The sequence below is a fragment of the Lissotriton helveticus genome, chromosome 4_1, assembly GCF_964261635.1.
Source record: "Lissotriton helveticus chromosome 4_1, aLisHel1.1, whole genome shotgun sequence".
Classification (NCBI taxonomy): Eukaryota; Metazoa; Chordata; class Amphibia; order Caudata; family Salamandridae; genus Lissotriton; species Lissotriton helveticus.
Window position 1 is genome coordinate 1,458,717,255 of NC_136063.1, and position 26,921 is coordinate 1,458,744,175.

General features: G+C 41.4%; 1 protein-coding gene across 2 annotated transcripts in view; it reads right to left on the reverse strand.

The window, feature by feature from the left end:
- LOC144829176 (enoyl-CoA delta isomerase 2-like) overlaps positions 1-26,921 on the reverse strand; it is a 530,023-nt gene that overhangs the window by 339,683 nt on the left and 163,419 nt on the right. For both annotated transcript variants that reach the window (XM_078688045.1, XM_078688046.1), the window contains exon 4: positions 13,834-14,019. In XM_078688045.1, the coding sequence (XP_078544171.1) occupies positions 13,834-14,019 (186 nt within the window). The remainder of the gene's footprint in view (positions 1-13,833; positions 14,020-26,921) is intronic.

A 26,921-nucleotide genomic window follows, 5' to 3' on the forward strand; every position in this document is an offset into this window, starting at 1 on the left:
CCCTTTATTAGATGCATCTTCTCACACTAAATTTGGAGCACCTAGAGCATTTTTTCTTTAAAGTTTTTTTAAAACAACTAAATTGGTGGATATCTGGTGACTACATTATCCTACTCAAAAATTGTTCACTTTTTTCCCTCTAACCCTCACAACTCTTATTCAAGACTAGATTATGTATTAGTTTCTCGACAACTAATTCAGCTGTTACTCCTAATATCTGTAATATTGATATTTCTTATCATGCCTTGATACTACAACGTAACTCAGATTTTAAAGCTCAATCCAGATAGCACATGATTACTAGCATTGTCCTGAATGATCAACATAAACCAAACATTTTAGCTGCACTTCAAGAATATTTCCAACTCAACCCAGAAGGCTCAACCTCTATGGTGACTCATTTGGATGCTTTCAATCCCTATATTAGAGAAACCTCCATTTCTCCTATGGTACATGAAAACGAAACTTTCAGTGCAGAAATTAAAGAATTAGACAAACAAATTGAAACATTCGAGAGACTTTTTATCACTTCTAATGAGCCCCAATATAGAATGAAACTACACAAACTTCTATATGAGTTGAATTCAATTTTAAGCAAAAGAGCGGGTATCACAGCTCTCTAACTCTAAAGCCAAATTTTTGTTTGCTAGCAGATCTGGTCGGCTTTTGGCCAACTATTTAAGTATTGAAAAAGATAAAACACAAATTAAATTCATGATCCCAATGGGAAATTTGCATTATCACAAAAAGATATTGTTAATGAATTTCTAAATTATTATGCTACCCTACATAATAAACCTAATTTTGATGATCCTTCTTGGATTGATTCTTTTTTATATAAATGTGGTTTACCTAAAATTCCTCAGTTAACCAAAGATAAATTAGATTTACCTATTACTTAAGAAGAAATTCTATTAGCCATTGGGTCTCAAACAAAATAAATCCCCAGGCCCTGATTGCATTCCAGCAGAATTTTATAAGGAATTTAAGTTACAACTTATTCCTGATGTGTTTAAACTTTTTACCTTTTTTAGTTCTACAGGACCAACTTCAGGTTCCTTTACTGAAGCGCTGATTGTAGTTATACCTAAACCTAAGAAAGACCCAACACTGGTATCAAATAATCGCCCATTTCCTTAATAAATCAGGATTGTAAACTATATGCCAAAATACTTGCAACCAGACTAACCTCTATTTTGGATTCCCTTATTCATCCTGATCAATTTGGGTTCATGAAAAATAGATAAGTCTATCAATAACACAAGAACTTTATTACATGCTATTGAACCAGGGTCTACTTTATCCTGATCATTTGGAGTACTTGCATTGGATGCTGAAAAAGCTTTTGGCAAAGTTCATTGCCAATTTCTGTTTCATACTTTAGCAGCATTTAATTTTTTGTTTCGTTTATCCGTATGATATCTGCCCTTTATTCTGGCCCTAGTGCTCGTGTATTTATTAATGGTCAAATTTCCAATAAATGTTTTCTTTTTAGAGGTACTAGACAAGGTTGTCCACTGTCCCCATTTTTGTTAAGGAACCTCTGCTTGTTTCTATTAGAAAATGTAATGATATCGCTGGTATGAATATTAATGAGGTAATTATTAAAACATTAGTATATGCAGATGATGTACTTTTATTTATTAGTAATCCTGAATTCTCACTTCCTCCTTTATTAGATATTATCTCCTCATATTCCTTAATATCTGGTTATACATTAAACACCAATAATACTTATTTTTTTCCTTTAAATCCTCACTGTACCCCAGATATGTTACCCATAAAGGAAATAATTTGGCAAAGAGATAAGATCAAATACCTTGGCATTTTGTTCTCTTCATCTATGAAAAAAATAATAACATTAAATGGTTAACCTATTTTAAATTACATTAAGGATAAAATATCCAAATGGTCTTCGCTTCACCTTTCAAGGTGGGGGAAAATGGACTCAAATAAAAATTGGTGCTATAGTCATTTTTATTAATTCCTAGCTATGATTCCTTGTCAATTTCCTAAGAAGTTTAAAAAAATTGTTAATCAAACCTTTCTAAGTTTCTTTGGAATAATAAAGCACCTCGTATTGGCTATGATAAACTAAATGGATGATTTGGTTTACCAGATTTTTTTTAACTATCATAAAGCATTTATCTTAAAACAAAGCTCACTTTGGTTTAATCATTCCCAACTGATTAATCCTTCTACATGGCTTCTTACAGAAAAAAGATGTGCAACTCATTTTCCATTGTCTGCCTTGTTAACCATGCCTAACAATTTATTATTATTTCATAAGTCTATTATTTTAAAATCCACAAAATTAATAATACATGATTTTGACTCACTTTTTCAATCAACTATTTCAAATACTATATTGTGGTACTGTAGGCATGTCATTGTGGTACAATCCACGCCTAAAACTTTCTCGAACCCCTTACATTTTGGCATTCATGGATTAAGGCTGGTATTTTTTACTTCAAAGACACTTACAATAGTAATACTTTTATATCGTTTGATGTATTACAGGCACAATTTCACTTACCATCTTCTGATTCCCTCAAATCTGAACTTGTATGCAATTCTATATTAGATTCATTTCCTAATATTATTCCTTCAAATATAAAATCAGATTTAACAATTTATGTTCAAACTGTATCCTTTTATTCTCATGCCGTTTCATTAATGTATAAGAAGCTGAATGCATTTCAAGGTAACAATATTGATACGATATCAAAGTTTTGGAATAATGAACTCTCAACTTCTTTCTCTCATGATAAATGGAAAAAAATATGGTTGAATAATATCTCAGGGTGGTTACCTGTATCACTCTATCAAAACAAATTCTTATATTCTGTTTAATTGCTTATGGTTCCCCTTAAAATTATTTCAGGCTAAGCTTCTTCCAAGTTCAAATTATTGGCATTGTAATTCACATACTGGTTCGTTAAAGCATATGCTTTTGAATGTGCATCTGTTTTTAAATTTTGGAATGAAGTTTGGGACGTTATACAAAAAATACTGGATATCTCTGATGAACTTTCATTTAATTTATTGATAAGCAAATCGGTTGCTCTTTCCAAGGAACTGTCTGACCCAGAATTTAAACTTTTTATTTTTCTGTTGTCAGCTGCTCTAAAGTCTATTACAACGTGTTGGAAGGACGTCTCATTATTATATGTTCATGCTTGGTGGTCATGGATTATTTCCACTAGAAGAGGTGCCAATTTGTCTTTGACTGGTATTACTCACAACTGTAACTCTTATCATTCATTTTGGAAACCGATTAATCATTATTTATCTTTTTAGCTATATCCTCATCTATTTATTCGCTTATACTTTGCACATGTTTCAACTTATAGTAGCTCTACTTAAATTGCTTTTTACAATATGTATGCTTGTTCTTATCCCTTCCTTTTTATTTTTATGATTGTTAATTCTATATTACATTGTACCCGTTTTATATTCAATTATTGTTCTTCATAGATATGTTTCTTATATGGGTACTTTGTACAGTACTCTTTTTTGTATTGTCACTGTTTATTATAAAATGTAACAAACGATTTTGAACACAAAAGAAGTGGGTTGACTGCTCGAGTGTGGGGGTGTAGCACTGAAGTGGCATTGCTTTCTCACCAGGAGTTGTGTGCGTTTGCTCACAACCCTTCCCCGACAATAAAAGACAACTTGACTGATGGCATGCGACCATTCCATTCTCATTGAATTACATAACACTCCCTCTGACGTCTTAGCCTATGAAAAGTATGAGTCACTTCTTTTCTTCATCACCCTCGCTACCTGGCTACTTTGTCTCACAAACAGTGTATGACACCAGCATTGGTGCTAGGGTAATGGGCTCAGGCTGCCTACGTCTGATCGCCTTTGTGCCACACTCCACCTCCTTGCAGGAAGTAACTGATTTTAGTGGACCTGACAGTCCCTTTCGAGTTGGCCTGGTAAAACACTAACCAATGCCATGTTGTTAGATTTGGGGGTCTCTAGTTGGCAGAGGTAGGTCCCTTTGACCAAATAGGGACCCTTGCCTCTTGTCAGGGTAGGGGTTACACTCCTAAAATAACCCCTGCTCTCCCCCTTGGTAGCTTTGCACGAGCAGACAGGCTTATCTCAGAGGCAGTATGTAAAGCATTTGTGAACACATACAGTAACCCAGTGACAACACTACAGATGCACACCACACAACTTGTGTAATGAAAATAAGTATTTTTATATAGACTTAACATAAGACCACAAACGACAAAAAATCATAATACTGTACTTTAGAGGGGTAGAAATAGCTTAATTCTCTTTAGATGGTAAATGCAACACTTGAAGTTCAATGTACCTTTGGATGCGTAACGCTATACAACAAAAGTGTTGCAGGGAAGGTGATGTGTCGGTTCCTTACACGCAAGAAGCGTGATGCGTCGGTTCTCTACTGCTGCGCAGGGGACGGTGATCCGTCTGTATTTTACTGCGCTTTCGTGGCGATGCGACCAGCAACGCCGTGTTGCGATGAAGATCCGGTGCAATGAAACAAAATGGCGTTTTATTCTTGATGCGACAACGCTACTTGCACGCTCAACGACCGTGCGGCGACTCAACGATTCTTCTTAGCCGCGACAGGCCCTGCGACACTCTTCTCCGGGGATGCGACGGCGTCTGCTGAGACGACGACTCTTGTCCGGCGATGGGAGGCGCTTCTGCAATGCGATGCGATATTGGCGACACCCTTCTTCAGTGATGCGATGACAGCGGCTGCGACACACTTCTTCCTCGCGAGTCGCGCTTCAAGCTCCTTGCGACATGCAGTCGAGGCCCAGAACAACACCGGGCACTTCAAAAGAACTCAGGGGAGCTGGTTGGTGAAGTCTATTATCCCTGGACTTCAGGAGGAGGCAAGCTCAATTTCCAAGCCCTTGGAAATCCTTTACAAGTTGATGAAAGTAGCACAAAGTTCCTTTCTCCTTTCTTTGGCAGTCAGGCAACCACAGCAGGCCGATCCCCCAAACAGCACTCAGCTTAGGGATAGGCTCCTCCTTCACTTTTTCTCTGTTTCCTCTCCTCAGCAAAGATTCTTCTTGTTTCCAAAAGTTATCTAAAGTTCTGGGGTCTGGGTCCCGATATTTATACTAGCAAATCCTTCTGTCCTCTGAAGGCAGAGGGTCCTGTACCCAGCCCAACCCAGTTCTGGGCAGTCCTGGAGCACTTTGTTGACAAGACTCCTTATTTCCTTTGACAGTGTGGGCCAGGGACATCAGACGCACCAAAGGAGGTGGAGCCAGCATTGTGGAAGGCAGGCACAACCCTATTCAGGTCCAAGGTGCAACACCTCCCACCCATCTACATGCAGATAGCTCTATTCAGCCCCGTCTCGTCTCCTGGAATCCCCCAGCCCCTGTCACTCAAGCTCCAGACAAGGAATACACAACCTAGCAGAGGCAGGCTTGGACAGTTGGGCAAGAAAATGCCTACTTTCTTTTTTTTTTTTTTTTTTTTTTACTTTATTTATTTATTTAAGTGGGATTAGTTAAAACCAACTACACTAAAATATCTATTTCATCATTCTGAGTTCAGGCAAACTAAACTCGATTTTCTACCTAGTTCGCTGCGTCAGTTAGGATTATAAGAGATTATAATCAAACTGCCCATTCTGGCCTATGGGGAACAGGTAGCCTTGCAATAGTGAAAAACGAAAATGGCTGTAATTCAATATCAGGACATGTCACACACATCAGGGCATGTCCTACCTTTTATCTACAATGCACCCTGCCCTTGGGCCTACCAAAGGGGTGACTAATATGCAGAGCAGGGAAGGTTTAGGGACTGGCAAGTGGGTGCACTTGCCCGGTCAATATGGCAGTACCAGGCTCTGCAATGGCACACATGACATACTTTTACAAGCTGCTTTTGTGGGTGGCACAACCAGTGCTGCAAGCCCACCAGCAGCATTTGATTTACAAGCCCTGGGTACACTCAGTGCACTGTACTAGGGTCTGACAAGTAAACCAAACCAGCCAATCATGGAGTCACTAATCCATACATCAATTTACCATAGGAAGCACTTGCACTGTGGCACTGAATAACAGTGGCACAGTGCCCCAAGCATCTATAACCATCAAAAACACATGAGGCAACAGCAAAAGATGGAAGGGAGACCCACGCCAACAGTGCCCGGTCTAACACATGTGCACGCACCCAACAAAGCATTAATTTTGGACATTTATAAAAAATAAAAAATCTCACAGGCTCCGGTCCTGCTGCAAGCGCTTACCTTGGGGCCTTTCACCCATAACAGATGCACCCCACACTATAACAGCACCCGACACTAGAACTCTTTCATGGGAACCCCCATCTTCTCCCATTCCAGCTTCTTTCTCCCCAGGTGACTTACCAAATGCGGTTATGTGGTAATGGCTATGTGGCCATACTGGTTCCTGTCAGTAGGTGCTTGGCATACCGGTTACTGGATACCCCATTGGTTCAAGGTACTGTGTGTCTGTATTTCCAGCTCATATCTCTCTGGTTTGTATTTCTCTATGTGAATGACTTATTTTGTGGTATGAGGCGACCGTACAGTTTGTATGCCAGTGCCACAGAAAGTTCCCAAAAGCAAATGTCTAAAGCTCAGCCAACTGTCCATTTCTGTTTTTCTGAAATAGCAGCTCCCTCATGACCACTGATCCCTGACTGGCGGAAAACCTGTTCGCTGCCAGTCCCGCCCATTGGTAAGCAACGTACAATTCAATAAAGAGCAACACACAAAGGGAGTAAACACATCTCAAGTATGCGCTTCCAAATACTCAACGTCAACAATCGTGGCATGCTAATTGATCCACACCTATTAGGTGAATTATACATGCACACATACACAATGAACCAAAAGTACACAAACTAACACAAACCAAACCCAACACAAATGTACACGCACAAAATAGAACAAGAGAGAGAGGGAGAGAGAGAGAGGGAGAGAGAGGGAGAGAGAGGGAGAGAGAGGGAGAGAGAGGGAGAGAGAGAGAGAGAGAGAGAGAGAGAGAGAGAGAGAGAGAGAGAGAGAGAGAGAGAGAGAGAGAGAGAGAGAGAGAGAGAGGGAGAAAGAATATATACACATATATATATATACACACACACATATATATATATATATATATATATATATATATATATATATATCCCTAAAGTCCATAAAGGACTCACTCCATTACAAGGTAGACCCATCATTTGGGCTATCAACGGTTGCTTTGAAAATACTTCAAAATATGTGGACTATTATCTGCAGGACTTTGTTACAGCTTTACCGACATATCTTAAAGACTCCTGAGACTTTCTGAACAAGTTGAATACTGTGAAATGGACTAATGGCATGCTATTTATGACGCTGGACATAACAGCACTATACACATGTATTAGGCATGAAGATGGGTTGAGAGCAATCAGATACTATATCTTGAGCAGAGGGATATAGGATTGTATCAGCACAACAAAATGATTGTAGAAATGATCCATACATGCTTATTGAATAATGTGTTTTTGTTTGATGGAAAGATCTATAGACAGAAAAGAGGGGTGGCTATGGGGGCATGCTTCTCCCCCAGCTATGCATGTTTACATGTAGGCTGGTGGGAGGAGCATGTCCTCAGGACACATCACAAAGCGATATTTGACACTCATATTGCTCATATGTGGAGGTACATCGATGATGTATTTATTGTGTGGAAGGGCGATGAAGATCAAGCAAATGATTTTGTCAATAGTATTAACAACAATGATCTCAATCTAGTCTTTACCAGTCACATCCATAGTACCACTGCCAACTTTCTAGATATAGAGGTTGCAATCCAGGACAACGTGATTGCAACTAGTCTGTATCAAAAGCCAACTGCAGGCAATACTTTATTTATTTATTTATTGCATCCAGTTTTCATCCACGCCATACGATAGAAAGTCTCCCATATGGAGAACTCCTCAGAATCAGAAGGACATGCAGTACTGAGGAAGCTTGGAAAACTTCTCAAGACATTGCTATAGCTAGATTTACATCACGTGGTTATGGAATAGGTAAAATTAAAGCAGACTTAAGAAAAGTCAATCAATTAGATAGACGTTACCTATTACAACCAGCTGCGAACAATATTGAAATTGAACCTACCTCGGATGTTAGTATAAAACAAAACTCCGAGTGTAGATTCATTACCACGTATAGCAAGCAATCACATGCCATAAGGAAAATCGTGAACACACAGTGGCCCATTGTCTTAACAGACAGTGTTTTATGGGGAGTTTTACCGGTAAAGCCTAATATCACCTATCGAAAATCATACTCCATGAGATCAGATTTGGTTAAAAACAGTCCAGAATTGCTCAACAAAGATAATTGGTTCTCTACTAAAAAGGGTTTCTATAAATGCAGCAGTTGTAGGGCCTGTAAGTTTGGATCAAACACTAAAACGTATAAAACTGCATTTTCTGAAGAGTTGTGTGAAATTAAGGGCAATTTCAACCGTAAAACAGAATATGCAGTATATGTTTTAAACTGTGTATGTGGTCTTCGCTATGTTGGAAGCACAAAACTTCCAGTGCAAGCACGCATTCTACAACATTTGCGAGCCACTGTTAATTCAGATCAAACTTATCCTGTCGCCAGACACGTCAAATCAGAACATGGCAATAATTTGAATGTACTCTCTTATTTTGTCATTGACAGTGTCCCCATTAACAAAAGAGGCGGCAATAGAGACAAATTGTTGCGGCAGTTGGAAACTCGTTATATTCTAGAACTTGACACTAAGAACCCGCATGGATTGAACATGTGTGAAGATATGTATCACTATCTTTGAGCTATGGACTTTATGTTTACATTTCATAACTAGCTTTTTTGATGAAACTGATAGGGTAAATGGTTGTAAAAATGTAATGCTGATTCTCTCTCGGACGAGTATTTATTTGGATGTTCCCGGCTGGGAACATTTCTGTATTTGGACTACAATTGCACTTTATTCACTATTCGCACTTTTTTGCACTTAAGCACTTTCTTTCGAATGTAGCAACTAAAATTGTAAATTTCGTCAAATAGATGGAAAGTTTAAATCATATATATGAGATAGTTCTGTCACATTATAAACATTGTTGCATTTAAGCAGTTATGTCACACACAGTATTGATTGCAAGGGAATGTTATGTTTTTAATATTTAGCATAATATTTATGGTTTTAACATTTACTTTTGAATTTACTTCACATCAATTCAAAGTACGTTGCAATTTTTATTATCCAGCAAAAATCAAATACTGGATATATGGATATATTGTGTGTATTTAAACAGTTACTATCTAAAAATCGTTATATGGATTCACTGAAAGCAGAGTAATTTTCAGTGAGTCTGTCATCTATATCCATTACTATGTGCAATGACCATGTGACCTATTTCGAAAAGTGCGGTGATTGGTAATGGGATATTTTAAATTCTTTGCACTAAGAAACGCTTTTATCTGGTGAGCAAGGCGACAGGATCGCCGAAACGCGTCGGATCGCGGCACCTTTGACACTGCATTTAAAATGAAAAAATAAAAAAGAATTTGCTGCAGAAATTACGGGAGTGGTGTCCGTTTCTCTGCCTGGGAGTGCTGTTTGTTCGGTGCTTCTGGGGAGCGTCACACGCATATATATATATATATACATATATATTATACACTGAAAAAACCATAGGTTTCAGGGCTTATATAGTTAGGAATTAGCATTTAAAAAAACCTTTGAAATTCACTGAAAAGACCATAGGTTTCAGGCCTTATATAGTTAAGAATTAGCATTTAAAAAACCTTTGAAATTCACTCAAAAAACTATAAGTTTTAGGGGTGTTATAGTTAGCTGGACATTTCACTCATACAAAACCATTGAAATTGCTCCTATATAGTAAGTTGTACTAACTATATTTCGCGCACCCGCAATCCACTGCTGATGATGTCACATATTACATCATTCATGACATGGTCCGTGACATCACTGATTACATCTCAAATAACATCATTGATGACATCACTGATGACATCATCCACGTGACAATCACAAACATCTTTCCATACACTTGTAAAATCTTTCATCACTCTTTGTAAAATAAGGAGTATCATATTTGAATCCATTGACACAGCAATACAAGTATCTAAAAACCCACTCAGAGATTCCTAGATGTATACACACATCTAATCACTTACCTGTAGATTCACTCATGCAGGCTACACAACTATCTAACAACAGAGAGATACCTCATGGATTGTTGTGGCAGGTCCATATGGGCCATTCATGTTTTAATATTCTGTTTTTCTCCACGCCTCCCCCTGTTTTAGTTCCAAGACCTTAAGGGTCCATCTGCCCTTCCTCCTATGGGGCGTAATTTACCTCATCATAGGTTAAGCGCAATGGGAAAAGGTTCTCCAATTTTGGTGCACAGATTGTTTTCTCACTTCACAGATTGCACCAATAGCCACTCACGCTAGAAATTTGGTGATTATGGCTATAATTGTTTCTTTGTATGCTAGTATAAGTAATAGTGCGATTAGGTTTGAATTGTTTTTGTCTTTCAGATTTACTAAGACCTTATCATTGCAAACAGTGGAATGTGAGTATAGCTCACCCCATCAAGTGGAACCCTCTCACCAAAGTTGGGTAAGAGCGGAGCCCTTTATATTAAGGTCCTGATGAATGCCGCGGACCCAGCTGGGCTTATAGGCAGAAACATGTTGACCTCACATACAGCGGTGGGGGGACACTAATATCCCCATGACACCGATCACCTTATTTTAACTACCATATGGCTGTCAGCACTATTAAAACTAAGCAGACACCCATAATGGCCTTTTAACTCACTATATATTTTCTTTGGGCCCCCACTTAGTTTAGATGTGCATCCCGGTCGTCAGGTGCATGCCCGCCCTCTATCAAACCAAGTTTTTAGAGGGCGAGGACTGGTCAATGATGAAGCATGACACCCGGTGGTGTGTGAGACCAGTCCTTCACTTTTTGTGAGATGCCTGCACTCACAAAATAACACTTCACTTACACTAGCAACACTAAGACTGGGAGCGGCTCATTGTGATACACAAATAAGCCAAGCTGCCATGAGCCAGACCCCAGCCCTGGCACTGACCTCTCTAGCTGAAGGTACTTCGAGGGGACTGAGGAAGCGGGACCGGTATCTGGAGAGATACCACTTCTGTTTATTAAATTTCCAGTAAACCCTAAATGGATTTTACTGGAGTCTATGGCGAGAGCCTGTAACACCAGTAGGGATAGCTCTGTTAACCACGGTGGGTGCTTGTAACAGCAGAATGGGTAGCTCCGTTAGCTAGGCTGAGAGCCTGTAAAATCTCGATGGATATCTGTGTTACCTGTGGTGAAAGTCTAAAAAGAGAAAGGATAACTCTGCTAGCTGTGGTGAGTGTGTGTAACATCCGAAGCGATAACTATGTTATCTGTGGTAAAAGTTTAAGCAGAGAAAGGATAGCTCTGCTAGGTAGGTCAAGAGTCTGATTTCCGGAGGAATACCTCTGTTATTTATGGTGAGAGCCTGTAAAAGCAGAAAGCATTGCCCTGCTAACTACACAGAGCCTCTAAGAGCTGGACGTATTTTACTGTCATAAGATCTGGAGAGCTAGCACGGTTGCCTACGGTGAGATAGCCTGTAAGAGCAGAAATGATAGCACGGTTAGTGATGGTAAAAGCCTGTAAGAGTCAGTGTGCCTTGAATGCTGTATGATCTGGCAGACTAGCATTTGTTCTCTACAGCTAGCGAGCCTGTAAGGGCAGAAACTGTAGCTCTGTTGTCTGTGGTGAGGTCCTGTAAGGACTTGAGGTATTTTACTGTTATTTCAAGAGGCTGTAAGATCGGGAGGGATAGCACGGTTGTATTTAGTTATAGCCTGTAAGAGCAGAAAAGATGGATCGACTAATGTTGAGAGCCGGTAACCCGGATGGGGTAAGGTTGCTGGCTGTGATGAGGCTGCTGGCTGTGATGAGACCCTGTGAGCTCTGGGGACACACCAATGCTATTAACTGCGAGAGCCCATGAGACCTAGAGAGATGAGGTGCTGTTTAGGATCTGGAGGGATACAACTGCTGTTCATTGAGAGAGACTGTAAGATCTGCAGTTATGGGGCAGCTATATGTGATCAGAGCTGGTTGGTCTGGAGGGACAGCAGTGCTATCTTTGAGAGCTTGTACAACCCGAAGAGGTTTCCCAGTTGAGAGCCTGTGTGACCGGTAGTGACAGCCCTGATGTCTGTAGGAAGCCTGTACAATCATGCGGACGGGATAGCTGTGCTGTCCAAGGGCGGACCCCCACAGCAGGCAGTTGCCCAGGGGAGGAGGTACTGGGGCATTACAACAAGCCTTTCATCTCTTCCTTCGCCCGGCGCCCTGAAGCTGGCCTGTGTGGGCTCAGCTGGTGGGCAGCACCCGAGGAGGGATCTGTGGGCTCGGGCATGTCTGTGTCTGTGCCTGAGCTGGCAGGATCCCCAGGGCGGCACAGCCGACGTGTTAACTTTAGAGTAACAGAACGCAGGCTAAGTGTCAGCACATGAACTACACCGGGGGCGTTCTGTGCGGTGTGCCAAGAACGATCCGGCCGCGCCTCCAGGCGCATTACATTTGAGAGGAGCGGAAATCACAGTCCAGGCCTTCAGAAGGCATTCAGAAGAAATTCAGCAGTGTTTGGAGATGAACAGAAACGAGAGGGTCAGAGACTGTGTTATTGTGATCCTACTCCAACTGACTCACTGCACACTGCACCTTTGTGTAGGACAGTAAGCAGTGCGTGTGCACAGAGAGAGCAGTGATCGTCCCCCCGTGGAAGGGAGTAATAGTCATAAAGTAGGCTCAGAGACTCAGCAGACTAAGCATTTACAATGCTATAGGTGTCAGAGTTGCAAGTTTTTAACCTCGGGCATAGTAAAAAAGAAAGAGTGTGGTGTCCCACCAGTGGGCACCGCACTCCGAATTAAAGCAAAAATAAATAATTAAATAAATAACTAAACAGAGCGCAGAGTCCCTAAAGGGGGTGTTGCGCTCCAAATTAAAGTAAAAATAAATAAATAAATAACTAAACGGAGCAAGGTGTCCCTGAAGCGGGCGTTGCGTTCAGCATGAACATACAACAACAAAAAAAGCAGCCGCCATTGTCAATAAACTTAATAGTGCTCACCCACTAAATAAAGCATGCTGTGTTAGGAGCGAAGTAAAAGGTCCAGTCCTTATGGGCGGCAAAAAATTGAGACAGGGTGGTACCAAGGCGGGACTTAGAAGCCTCATGATGAATCGGAAGCCAGCGTTTACCAAGGACAATGACACCAGCCTATGAAAATATTGGAGGTGAGTAAGCGAGGCTTCCACAAGCATACTCGACTACAGCATGCCTCGCTGAGTGAGCTGCGCATGCGCGCTGCCGCTAGGCTCGACCTAAAAAAATAAACTATATGGGACTGTGATTCAAAAGAAATGGGGTACAAATACGGAACTTAAAATATTCTAACTATTTTGTTGCCCTCTCACCTCCAATAACTGGAGGTGAAAGGCCAACATGTAGAAGTATATACAATATTTAGTCGAACTACACACTCAACGATAAACCAAATAAAATTATAGTTGATGAAGTCTGATGGTTGACATTTAAAATCTACAAATGTGAGAAGCTTGCACTTTTCATCACAGATCAGATATCGCTCTACACGGTCAGAGATCTGCTTCCTAATTTACCACAACTGAACTGGGTTATTGCAACTGTCCACTAATTAAACAGTCAATAAAGCGGGAATTCTACTAAATTGCCATGCGAGATTTAATTATTTTTTTTTTTTACCGTCGTCGTGATTGCATTTTTCTTCTCTGGACGGTTTAATATTATCTTGGTAATATTATCTTCAGTGTTCACCAGCAGTGTCTCATATTTTTGTTGACTGCTTGTAGTGGATGCTTCTTCCTTCTTCGAGGATTCAGAGGGCACCAAACTGGAAACAAGGTTGACATAGGTTTCCTTAGCACTGTCCTGTTGTAAAGAAATGACATAAATAAATAGATAAATAAATATTAGTATCTTCAGTTACATCAGCTCATGTTCAGTACGCTTAAAATAATGGAGCAAAAATGTGAGTGACAGAATGAAGCAAATGCTTGCCCCAAACAACAGCTACAGCGGGACCAACATTTATTTACTAGGTTCCAAGAACATGTGACCAATAATGTACCAATCTTTAATATGTGAAGGCCAGTATTCTGTATACAGGTATGGCATGAGTTGATGGGGATTTATAAAGCACAGGAAATGCCCGAAGTTGTCAAGGCACTATAGTCTCAGTGGACTGATTCAGCCATAGTGGAAAAAACCAAACAGTAGCACGGGGATACCCTATAGTTTGAAACGACAGGTCTTTGAGGCTTTTTGAGTGTAATTTGACACTGGTCAGATGACTCGGCAGCGAGTGCCACAGTTTTGCTGCTGCGACTGAGAATGCTCTACCTCCCCATTTCTTTTTCTGAAATCTGGCCACTGTCACCAAATGAAGGTGGGCTGAACAAAGATTTCTCCCAGGAGTATACATGTGAAACACTGCCTTAATTCCCATGGGGCAGGTCTGTTAAAAGGCCTTATGCACTATACAGACCGTTAAACATAATGCGTTTGCTTATTGGGAGCCAGTGATGGTCATGCAGTCCCTTAGCCACGAATGCAGTTTTGGAATGTCCAAGTTGGGAATGGCCAATGCATTCTGCCCTACATACAGTTTAGCTTGGGTGCTAGTGTTGGTGTCCAAATAAAGGACATTATGATAGTCAACTTTTGACATAACTAATGCCAGGGCCACATGTTTCCAATGCCGAAACTGGGATGAAAGGAAAGATTTTGCTCAAGGGAGCTTACAGTCCAGCATTAGTTCTTTGCCTCCTCTGTAGGCACAGGTGGAGTACCTAACCAGCGGCAGGTAGGGACATCTAAAAGTGGTGAGACGAAGGGCTCACGACTAACATCCTGGTTTCTGTGGAGATTGGAAACTCACTATGTGCCAAATACAAAACTGCGATCAACATGTGCAAACTGTATCGCTTTGTAAATCCAAGGCCCAGACTGCGGAATTCACTTAAGCCAAGTGTCATGCGACGGAAACTACAGTCTTCCGAGAACACTTCCGAAAACTGAGCTAATACACCAGGAGTTCAACTAAACACCTTCACCTCTGGGGCTGTGACTGACGAATAAGACACAAGACACCAAGGCACCTCCTTCACCAATTGCACTGTGTAACTCCACCGTTGTGCAATTAACCTAGCTCTCTGTAGCAGCTGGAATGAGACTTGTAGTATGCTTTTAAAACTCTAACTAAATAAATGCTCAGTAGGTACATTTTGATAATTCATCACGCGTGTTGACCTATTTTAAATACATGGTCATAAAGGTTCAGTTCTATGTGAGTAGGAACTACTTCCAATTTGAAGATTTGTGTGGTCTTTTTTCCATTTCCAGGATAGGAACGCCATTTGCTGAGAGAATCAGAATAACTTTATTTGCAAGAGTATGGGCGGGGGCCGCCTGGTACCCTCGATCCACTCTGCTGGGTGTGTCTGCATCAACTTGCCTCTTGAGTACCCTTACCAAATCTTCCCTACTACTGTGGGTCCTTGCTTCGGGTGAATAAAGCACCCAAACCAGATCAAGCCGAAGGTTCGGAATCGCATGCCGGCTTTACGTTTTGGAAAGGAACTGCCCACATTACCTCTGTTAATCCTGTGGCTGCGGGTCTCAGAGCCGCACCTGACCCTTGCAAACAGCAGTGATGCTAGAGTGTCCTGTGCGGTGTACAGCAGAGGAAAGCTATGCGGTATCCATCAGATCCCTCAAAAGCTTCACATCCAAGTGCTGTGCCTCTAGCCCAACAATGCACTGTACTGCTGAGCTAATACACCAGCAGTGACCCTTGTAAAGAAGTGCCCTTAGCCCAGCAGAAGTCAGTACAGCGCCGCCAGCCAAGCAGTTACCACTGCAGTGGTGGCCCAGCTCAATAGAGGTCAGTGCAGCAGTGTCCCAAACCAGCAGTGCCTAGTATAGAGTGCCCCTTGCCCTGCAGTGGCAGTACAGTGCCCCCAGCCCAGCTAGCTTCAGTACAGCAGTGCCAAGAAGAGCAGTGCTCTGAGCCCAACAGTGCCAGTACACCAGTGCCAATTAGTGCCTAGTATAACAGTGCTCATTAAGCCACGGTACAGTGGCGCCCATGCAGAAGGTTTTGATCCTGTTGATGTCCTACCTCCATCTAGTGTTAAGAGGACCCGATGGCAAGTCACATGACTAAGCGGAGGTGCTTGGCCAAAAAGCTGTAATTCTGGTTTCTAGATGCGCTTTCTTCCTTTTGACACCCCAGGAACAGTTTGGGCGCTCTTCTCCCCGACTGTCACTCACTAGGCCAACATCACCCGCTTCTGCCCTCAGAGCTTGCAGCAGTTCCCGTTCATGGCGAGGACTTTATTTCACCAAGACACCCGGTCCTATGTCTTCAACACTACAGCGCATCCTGGGAATTGAATTCTAGGTCAGTTCCACTGGACTAAACATTGACAAATTGAACTGCAGTCAGGATACAAGTCGGAGGTGGACGAAGCTTTACGAAGTGCCCTCACACCCACTATTTATTTTAGAGAGGGCACTCAGTTCTCCGTACCCGAGAAAACATGGACTGCAAACGTGTAGTGCTTCACCGTTGGATAAAGAACAATGGCAGAAAACTAAATGCATTAATAGCAAGTTTGACAGTTTAAACTACACACGGCACATCATGTTTATTCTCTAAACGCTGTTTAATGATGTAGTATTAAGTTCCTTGCGCTGGTTTCTTGACAGTGTCTCGTTTGGGCATTTCTGAGCTTAATTGTACACCGACGAGTGTAAAGCTTACTTGATTAACAAAAAGTAAAATTAAATACAAACGTTCCTTTTACTCTTCCGTGTGGATGAGCTAAATGGGCGTTTTTGTAAAATAGGCCGGTTCAGTTTAAACTGGGAAATATTACGAATGTTTTACATTACATACTAGAATGTAATTGTGAATTAAATATACTACCTACTACTAGTCACCCCCAGTATTTGTGCCCTACCTGTAATGGGATGAAAGTTTGTGTCATGGAGACATTGGGCACTCGGGGACCGTAAACAGTTTTGTCAGGGAGGCTGAGGGTTGCACCCTTAGTGCTTCCCCACCCGGTCACCCGGTAGGAGAAACAGTGTCCAGCCTTGTGAATATCCCACATACCTGCCATGTAGACTGTGCCGTGATAATAACAAAAATACTTATCTCGGGTTTCCGGGACCACTATCCGGTTGGTGTCTTCCAAGAAGACACTATTGACCTCTGCTGCGGTGTACATCACAACTCCCCCTATAAATATATACAGTTTCTCTCTGCCTTTATTTCCGGCTGCTCCAGAGGCCATTGTCATTTGATTTGAAGAAAGGAAAAGCTAACAAACCGAACCAATCATGGCGCTACTCTTATGCATTTTTTGCAGCGCCATGATGGGTCAGAGCAAACTCGGGCAGCGCTCCTCTTCAGACTAGGAGCTTGTGTCTGCAGTCCGCCTGGCTCTTATACAACTCACACTTGCTACGGTCTGATTGCGCATGTCGGGCTGTCCGGGGCAAGACAGCCGGCCAATCCGAAATGCGCACTTTAGGCAACTGTGACCTGTCTAAGTCAGAATGGCCCTGCCCTCAAGTGCACTTTTGCCATATTATTTAATTTTTATTTTCTTCAACTGCCATGCCCGCAGCAGGCAAGGCGAGGCTCCTCCACCCTTTATTTTATTTATAACGTTTTATATAGCGCTAGCTAGACCCGTGGGTATCAGAGCGCTTTACATACACAAAGGAAAAAAAAAGATTGCATAACATCGCAGGACATGAGGATGCATAAAGATATAAGAAAATACATAATACTTATGTATCAAGTGAGGGGATAGAGACGCAGGGGGTTGATACCATGAGATAATCACCATCCTTGAAGGTCAAAGTGAGGGGGGGGGTCCATTAAGTTATTGATGTCTAGGATTGTTGACTTGGTCGGAAAAGTATCGGACTCGACGTCGACGGGACCACCGTCGACAGACTCTATGTGGACGGGACCACCGTCGATGGGCTCGTCGTTGACGGACCTTGCTTCTTCGTCGACGGTACAGTAGATGACTTCATCGACGGGGGCTTCGACGGTGTCTTCGTCGACGAGTGCTTCTTCGATGACGAGACTGTCGTCGACGGATCGTCGACGATGGTTCTTTTAGTCACAATGGAGATCTTAGTAGACAGGACAGGAGAGGTGATGGCTGTGGTAGAGATCATAGCCGTCAACGAAGGAGCAGAAGATGAGATGGTAGTCACAGGTGAGGAGACAGAAGAGGTCTTACTCACAGTTTTCTTTGAAGATTGCTTGGGAGCTGGGGCTTCAGGAAGAGAAGATGGAGATCTCTGTGAAGAGCCCGAAGTGGAGTGGGAGGTTTTTACATGTTTTCTCCCCTCACTTGGATAATCCTCCTGCAATCTAGCTCTCTTACTTGAGGTTGAAGCTCTGTCTTCATCATCAAGTGAAGAGGATTTGAGCCATAAGAGGACTCTGGCCTCCCTATCCCTTAAGGTCTTGGAAGGGAAGGTGCAGCAGATCTTACAATTTTTTGCATCATGTTTTGGATAAAGGCAATAAATGCAGTCCTTATGTTGGTCATCAACATGGACCCTTTTCTTTTGACATGTTCTTCAAGGTTTAAATAAAGCCCTTTTTGTCAGACATCCTGAAGTAGAGAAGAAACTGAGTAAAGACTCAGGGAGAATCCCTTCCACACGACATGCGGTGAAAATCTGAGGAGAACTGGCTCTGCAGAGAGGGTTCTAGAGGGTGCTGTGAGCTGATTAGTTGGAACAAAGACTTTGCGCATTTTAGCAAAATGAGGTAGATAGGCTACTACAATCTAGGCCTCAGGCCTTTCTCATAGGGCCTACTACTATAATTTACTTTTGGCAATGCTTTTTTATATACGGAGGGACTCCCGCCTCAGCGACGGGGAATGATTCAGGCATGTGAATCTATGAAAGATACCACACTACTGGATAACCGCTGCTGCTCGAGTCTCAGGACACCAGTTATTGTTCCAGGTGGAGGTTTGTGTTTCAAAGAGCAGCACCGCAGTCTTTTCCCCATTGAGCTTCAGGTAGTTCTTTCCCATCCACCCAGCTACTACTGTCAATACAGCGGATAAAATTCGGTGCAGTAGCTTCTGTATCTTCGTAATTGAAAATAATGTGCTGGGTGTCATAGGCATAATAAACCACTTGTAGCACAAAAGTAAGTATAATCTTATCAGGGGGGGTGTACAGATTAAAAAGCACCTGGCTTAAAGACGAGCCCTAAAGCACCCCACATGGCAGAGAAAAAGGGTCCAATAGAAATTGGTTCACTGCTACCCTCTAGGATATGTCCTTAAGAAAAGAAGAGAGTAGTTTTTTGGTCTGGTCTGAGACACCCAATTCCTGTAGCCGATCGACCAGCAGAGATGGGGTGTCAGGCATGGGTGTAAGAAGAATTACATAGGAAGCCACAGTGTCAAGACAAGATGTGGGCTTCACACACTTTTTATGTTTGTACTTAACAGCAAAGAGAGTCGTACAATAATATTGCTATATCAAGTGTCAAAAAGAATCCCTAGCCCTACATGAATAAAAAGATGTGTTATGTAACAGGCAATTTACACATACATTAATGTACAGCTGTTAGAAGTACCACTATAAAGGGAGCCTTTTACAATATAGCCTATAGTCACTCAAGAGTGGATTCCAAGCACTGTATGGAAGTCAGATTTTACTTGTGTAATTCAGAATGAAAGTGCCCATTAGCAGAAGTTAACACAAAACAAGTTGCATTTCTACCACTATTTATAAAGTTCCTCTCATATTCAATAATGTACAGAATCACATCATAACAATAGTGTACTCTCATCCAGTAGGCAAAGTGGTTGTCACTCTTGGTCAGTGTAAGATGACCTGTGGTTCCTAACTCTGAATGGTGAAAGTTAAGGGAGAATGCCAAGAACTGCAAAGATATGTGTATTGCTCTTGGTCATATGCATCGTTTTAAATGGTATTCCCACACTTTGCAAATAAATCTGCTCAGGAATATGTGAAAACTTGATACAGAATGATGGCAAATAATGCAGACATACCCTGAAACAAAAAATGCCAATAAAACGTTCCTACACAAAACAATATTTTGTATTCTTGACATAATGACAAGCAAAACAAAGTCCATCCTTTACAACAGAAATGTTACTATCCTTCTTTCTTCAGCATTTGAGAAAGCTGGTCAGGTTTCCTAAGTCTATATAGGAAAACACACTGTTTTGTTAAAATAACCATCACCCATCAAAAGGTCCCTTGGTGGCATGCTTCATCATCGGGTTCTTCCGGCCCCGGGACGGGGCGTGCTACGACCGACGACGAAGTGGGAGCATTTATTAGTGAAGTGATATTATGTGTGATGTGAGAGTGGAAGGGTCTGAGTGAATATATTGGGATTATAAAATACCTGACTGTGTGGAAACTAAATTTTAATACTCCTTATAGCTGGTATTATTAATATTAATGGGGAGAAGAGGTTTGTTTGCTATGATGGGCTACTACCTCCCTAGTCTACATGTTTTGAAGTCGTCCCCCTGGCCTCTCTTCAGGAACAAAAAGTGATCCCTGTACCACTGTATGTTAGAAAACAACCTTATGGTTTGCCTGCTCAATTTTGCAGATTTTAGTGCATATAGAAAAAGGTCCACTGATACAATACCCAATTGGTATGATCATACGAGTTATTGTTCTGAAAGGATAGGAAAAAATGATTAATTACAGTAATATTACAATTATAAGACAACATCACCAAACTAGGTCTACTCAGTGATATATTTTTCTCATGTGCATGACAAATTACGATTCAAGTGGATGCGGTGCTGTCCTTGATTGTCACGTACAATACATTATAAGACATACCATATAAAATATAAAACACACACTCTTAATGGTTGGTATCCATAGCATTTGAAACTGTGTCATGTGCATTTTGTCACCCACAGTGTGCGACAACAAGCGCTCCTCCCCTCCCATGCAAAAGCTCATGGGGCTATAGTTTGGTAACAGAGTATGTAAATTCTGCTACCTGGTTTATTTATGTATTTTATTTTATTGAGCATTTCCCCAGACATCACAAGAGGATTCTTTCCCACACAGAGACAAAAAAGAGCTAAAGACACAGTTTCAAATGCTATGGATACCAACCATTAAGAGTGTGTATTTTTTGTTTTATGTGGTATTCTTGTAATGTATTGTAAGTGACAATCAAGAGCAGCACAGCACCCATTTGAATCAAAAGTTGTCGTTCACATGAGAAAAATATATCACTGAGTTGACCTCCCACGAGTTTGGTGATGTGGTCTTATAATTGTAATATTACTGTAATTAATCATGTTTTTCTATCCTTTCAGAACTAAAACTCGTATGACCATACCAATTGTGTATTGTATCAGTGCATGTTTTTCTATATGCACTAAAATCTGCAAAATTGAGCAAGCAAACCAAAAGGTTCTTTTCTAACCGAGTGGTACAGGGATCACTTTTTGGTCCTGAAGAGAAGCCAGGGGGACGGCTTCGAAACATATAGACTAGGGAAGTAATAGCCCATCATAGCATACAAACCTCTACTCCCCATTTTTAATAATACTAGCTATAAGGAGTATTAAAATTTAGTTTCCACACAGCCAGGTATTTTTTAATCCCGCTATATTCACTCAGACCTGTCCACTCTCACATCACACATAGTATCATTTCATTAATAAGTGCTCCCACATTGTCGTCGGTCGTGGCACGCCGTGTCCTACAGCGGGGCGGGAAGAACCCGATGATTAAGCATGCTACCAAGAGACCTTTTGGTGTGTGAGAGTAGTTTTAGCAAAACAGTGCGTTTTGCCTATACAGATTTAGGAAAACTGACCAGCTTTCTCCAATACTGAAGAAAGAAGGATAACAGCATTTCTGTAGTTAAGGGTGGACTTTTTTTTTAAATTATAATTCACAGAGGAGGGTAATTCCACTACCTATTGAACCTCATCACTCCTTTTCTTGTTTATATCTATTACATACCTAACGCCAAGTCCACTTGTTTCCACAAGTGTCTGTGTTTCTGGTATCTGGAGTCCTGAAAGTGAATGTTGCAATATTTATTTATTTATTTATAAAGTGGTATGTGGTGTTCAGTGGAAGCTAGGAGATAGAGGAATTTGGAGGAAGAATAAATCCCTAAAACTGATCAACCTGCTGTTGCTTTAAGCTAAGGGCCGAACATGAATAAAGCACTTGCCTCCTACATACATGTCTCTAGCCTCTTCTTGAAGACTCTGCCCGCTAACTTCAACACATGCTTTTCTAAAAAAAAACTTAGATTCTAAACAAATGCATAAAAAAATTGCGGTGCCGGTACAGAAATAAGATTGCCTTCCATTTAGAAGAATGATACAAAGAGGAAGAGGTTTACTTCTCAGAAGCCCACTATACATAAATATTTCAAGAAGTGCAGCAACACAGTTTGTGATGCAGTTAGAGATGTCCAATCAGAGCTAACAGGGCCCACATAGTGGCAGCTTCTTATGTTTTCACAGGAGTCTTTGCTCCTTAGGCCAGATTAAACATTCAAGTTCTGCAATCAATCATTAAGGATGAGAGAATCAGTTGTACACTCTGAGATAAACTCCGGGGAGGAATAGGTGAAAACTGATAGGGTGAAATGAAAAAAATCTGGCTTCCCTCCTTCACAAGAAAAATGGAGGTAAAAGGACTTGGAGGAGGATAACCTGATCAAAAAGAAGCATAAGAGGAGAGCAGAAAAAGAAACAATAATACTCCACGGTGAACCAGCTCTGTGATGGCAGATGAGTGATGGTAACTAGATGTGGTCAAAAGAGGTATTGATGTGCGAGGTTCCATGTATAGTTAGAGGAGTGAAGTAGGTTTCTCTTGCACCCAAAACCAACAATAAATCCCTTACCAGATAATGCGGAGCACTGTTATCCTGCTGCCAAAGAATAAGGGAGAGAAAACAGAAAGTGAACTTGAAAATACTGCTCTAAAATGAGAAGGAGATAAAGAAAATGTGAGAGGCTGAACTCTTTGATCTGGTGGGAACCTAACAAAGAGGAGACAATAAGAGTCAATGGCAAATCGACAATATAGAAAGTTTCTGAAGGAGAAAATAGCATCTTGGAAAGCCTATATATTTATCAAATGTTTCAGCCCTCAACCTGAAGACGCAAATTTTCCTAAGAAGTTAGAGAGGCCTCCTGTCTTGAGACTTGGTTCATATCATCCGATTCTGTGGATAGTCTCCTGAGCACTACCACCTGATCCACAGCAGAGCTGCGTGCTCCATTATTCAAGTGAAATCCAGCTCACTGACTGGCCCAGCCAAGCCCATGATATTGGAGCGTTGTATGGAGGCTCTTTTACCTGAGCTATGTGACCAGCTTAACCTGTCCTTCACGACAGGTCAGATTCCTTCCAAGTGAAAACATGTCACTGTTGTACCACTCCTGAAAAACCCCCACACTGGATCCAGCTAAGCCAGAAAACTTCAGGCCCAGCTCCCTGCTTCAGTTTTACTGAAACATATGTAAATCATCAGCTGATGAGGTAAACCGAGACTAAAGATCTCTTGCATGAGACCTAATCAGGTTTTCCCCCTCAGTACAGCACAGAATCTGTGGTGCTACTAGCTTCTGAGACTCTTAGACTCATTGCTGACGGGAGTAATAAAGCAGCATTGAAAATGCTGGACCTGAGCACAGTGTTCAACACCGTATCCCATGGACTTCTGCTTGAACAGCTTTGCCCTTACTGTGTCGTGATTTAACTCGGAGATGGCTGGCTTCCTTTCTTCAGAATCACACCTTTCAGGTAGTCCAACAGCCGTTCTTATACGAGGCCTTTTTGCTGTAGCCCAACACTTTGTAATTTCCACATGTTCCCCCTAGCTGATGGGATCGAGCGTTATGGATTCAAAATCGTCTCAAGAGCAGATGACACACAGTTCATTACTACCTTGACACAAGATGGAGTTTCAGCGGCCAGATTCAGATCTTGCATGGTTGAGATAGCAGAATGGGTATATCACAGACGTCTCAAGCTGAACATGGAGAAAACTGAGGTTCTGGGCAAACAGCCATCTATCTGGTCCACTGCTTGGTGGCCAGATGCTCTAGGACGGTAAAGATTCCAAAGCAGAAAGCTAAGAACCTCAGGATCTGGTTTGACACTAATCTTACATTCAATAGTCAGATAACCAGTCTTACCGGGATTTATTTCGCCATCCTAAAAATGCTGCACAAGATTTTGGGTTTCCTCCCAAAAGCCCTCAGATAAACAATAGTCCAGCCTCTGGACACTTCCAGACAGGATTACTGCAATGTGCAATATCTTGGTGCCACTCAAGATAGATTAAGGATGCTCCAAAAGGTGCCGAACGCTGATCTTGTTTGCTATTGAACTTCCCTAGATACTCTCCTATAGGTCCAGGTTTTGCTAAATTTCACTGGCTCCCACTTAGAAAGAGAGTGTCTTTCAAAGTCTTACGTATTTGTCACAAAATCTTGAATGATGAAAGCCCCCGCTATCTACACTCGCGGGTCAAGCCTTATTGACCTAGCTGATGTCTTAGATCGGCAGAAGCAGCGCTTACAGTGGTCCAGAGGGTAGAAAGAGCACACATGCAAAGTCGCTCTTTAAGATTGCTTGCCTCTAAACTGTGGAATACCCTTCCTCTTGATTTGAGACAGGAATACTCAGAACTAGTCTTCAGAAAAGAAACTCAAGACATGGCAATTTAGATAAGCATAGGTTAGGTCTTTTTCTTGTATATTGGGCCCTTGAGGTATATGGGACACTCTGAATGGAGTAAACAGGCGCTCTATAAATTCCTTATTATTTTGATTGTTCTAATTATGTTGAACCAGAAATTTCAATGCCACCTCTATTAATGACTATATTAACTTTCCATTCCTACAATGCATCCAAACCCATACAGTTCTCTGAAGCAGAGTTTCAATAAAGGAAACTTGAGATAAAGCTTTATCATATATTGTATATTCCAGGTCATTGGTCTCGGTTTGAGATTGCGGTGAAATAGCAAAAGTGAGAACAGAATTAGACATGAACGGAATATCTTGATTGTTTGTAGAGGATGATAGTTCATCCAGTACTAGCAGTGTAAAAAAATGCATGCTGATGTGAGTTTAGAGACTGGGGAAAATGATGTATGGATAAATATGGAGTGAGCAATTTGGGCTGATTAACCTTCTTTTGTTTCTGTTTATTCCCCACACGCAATTAAGGCTTCCAAGGGGAGGGGGTTTTCCTGACTCACCCGATAGGCGAGTGAAACAAATAGAGCAGTAGAATAGTTTAATCCCTATATAGCAACCACAAGTATTCAGATGCTTGTGAGATCAGGCTAGTTTCCATAAGAATAAGAGGATGGCCAGGGCTTCTTGAAAGAAAGGGTTAGATAAAGCTGTCCTAATATTGGATAAGAACATAGACTCTCTTAAGCAAGGACTAGGCTGAGGAGGCTAATTGCAACTAGAGAAGAAAGAGGTCAAAGCAGGTAATCGAAGGGTCGCAGGGGTCCCATCCAAAATCAAAGGAGATGCCATTAAGAGTTTCATGCAAAAACTGGAGAGTGAAAAGGTGGAATTGAATGATCGAGAAGTTGTACACTGGAAAATGTGCAGCCTTCCAAAGAGAGGTCACTTTGGAGCACCAAGAGGCTGAGAAACCACTCTAGTGAGGTTGTGAATTCCCCCATAAGCGATGGTGCCAGTGCCCAGTCAAATAAATCACCCATAATGGCAAAATAGTAATTTACCCAGGCCTAAGCATGGAGGCACAAGAGGAATGGAGTAAATCATCGAATTGGCGAAGAAGCAGATTGCAATGGATTTTCAAGCATCCATCAGGTAAAATGCACTCGGAACAAGACCCAAATGCCATCCAGGTAGAAGTAGATCAGTTTTTCTTTCTTTTATATTTATTGCATTTTACAAAACTCACTTTCACTTCTATACAGTCTCCTGGTGCTGAGGAGTACAGTTATCAGAGGAAGAAGAACACATGATCGGGCCCACACATTCTAGAGGACACAACCATGTTTGGAGAAGTTTGAAAACCTGAAAAGTTTAAGATCAGATTGAATAAATTGTGGCAAGTAGTCCCAAAGGGAAGGGCATAGCCCCTCGCTGGAGGGATTGGAAGATGGTCTCAAGTGGTACAAGAAGGAGTGTATTTTCTGAATTTAGTTAAGCCAAAAAAGGCAGAATAGATCTACAAAATATCTTGTGCATTATACACAAAATTTAATTTTCAGTTGGATACGCTTGTTGACAGGACGTCAATGGAGTAGTATGCGATAAGAGGATCACATGGTCAAACTTTGTTAGGTTGAACACCAACTTAATTGTGGCATTTTGGAGTCTTTGGAAACGGTTGTAGCTCTTCTTGGAAAGACCTAAGTAGGTAAATTGCCATAAGCCAGACGAGACCGTATGTAGGAATTAGGTGCTACAAGTCTCAGGGTAAAGGATTAGAAATTAAAAAACTTCTACACAGCAATTTCAGCTCAGCGAGAACATTTTGTCACTGTAGTTAGGTGTGACTCTAGAAAGCTTTGTTTCCAGAATAATACCTAAATTATGAGCGGAGGACACCAGTTTGGGGCAAACACCTAACATTGTGGGCCAAAAAGACGGATCCCATCTGTTAATTTCATTATAGATGGGTAAATTTTCAGATTTGCTTTGTTTCAATTAAAAAAAATATATACAGTTTGGAGTAGT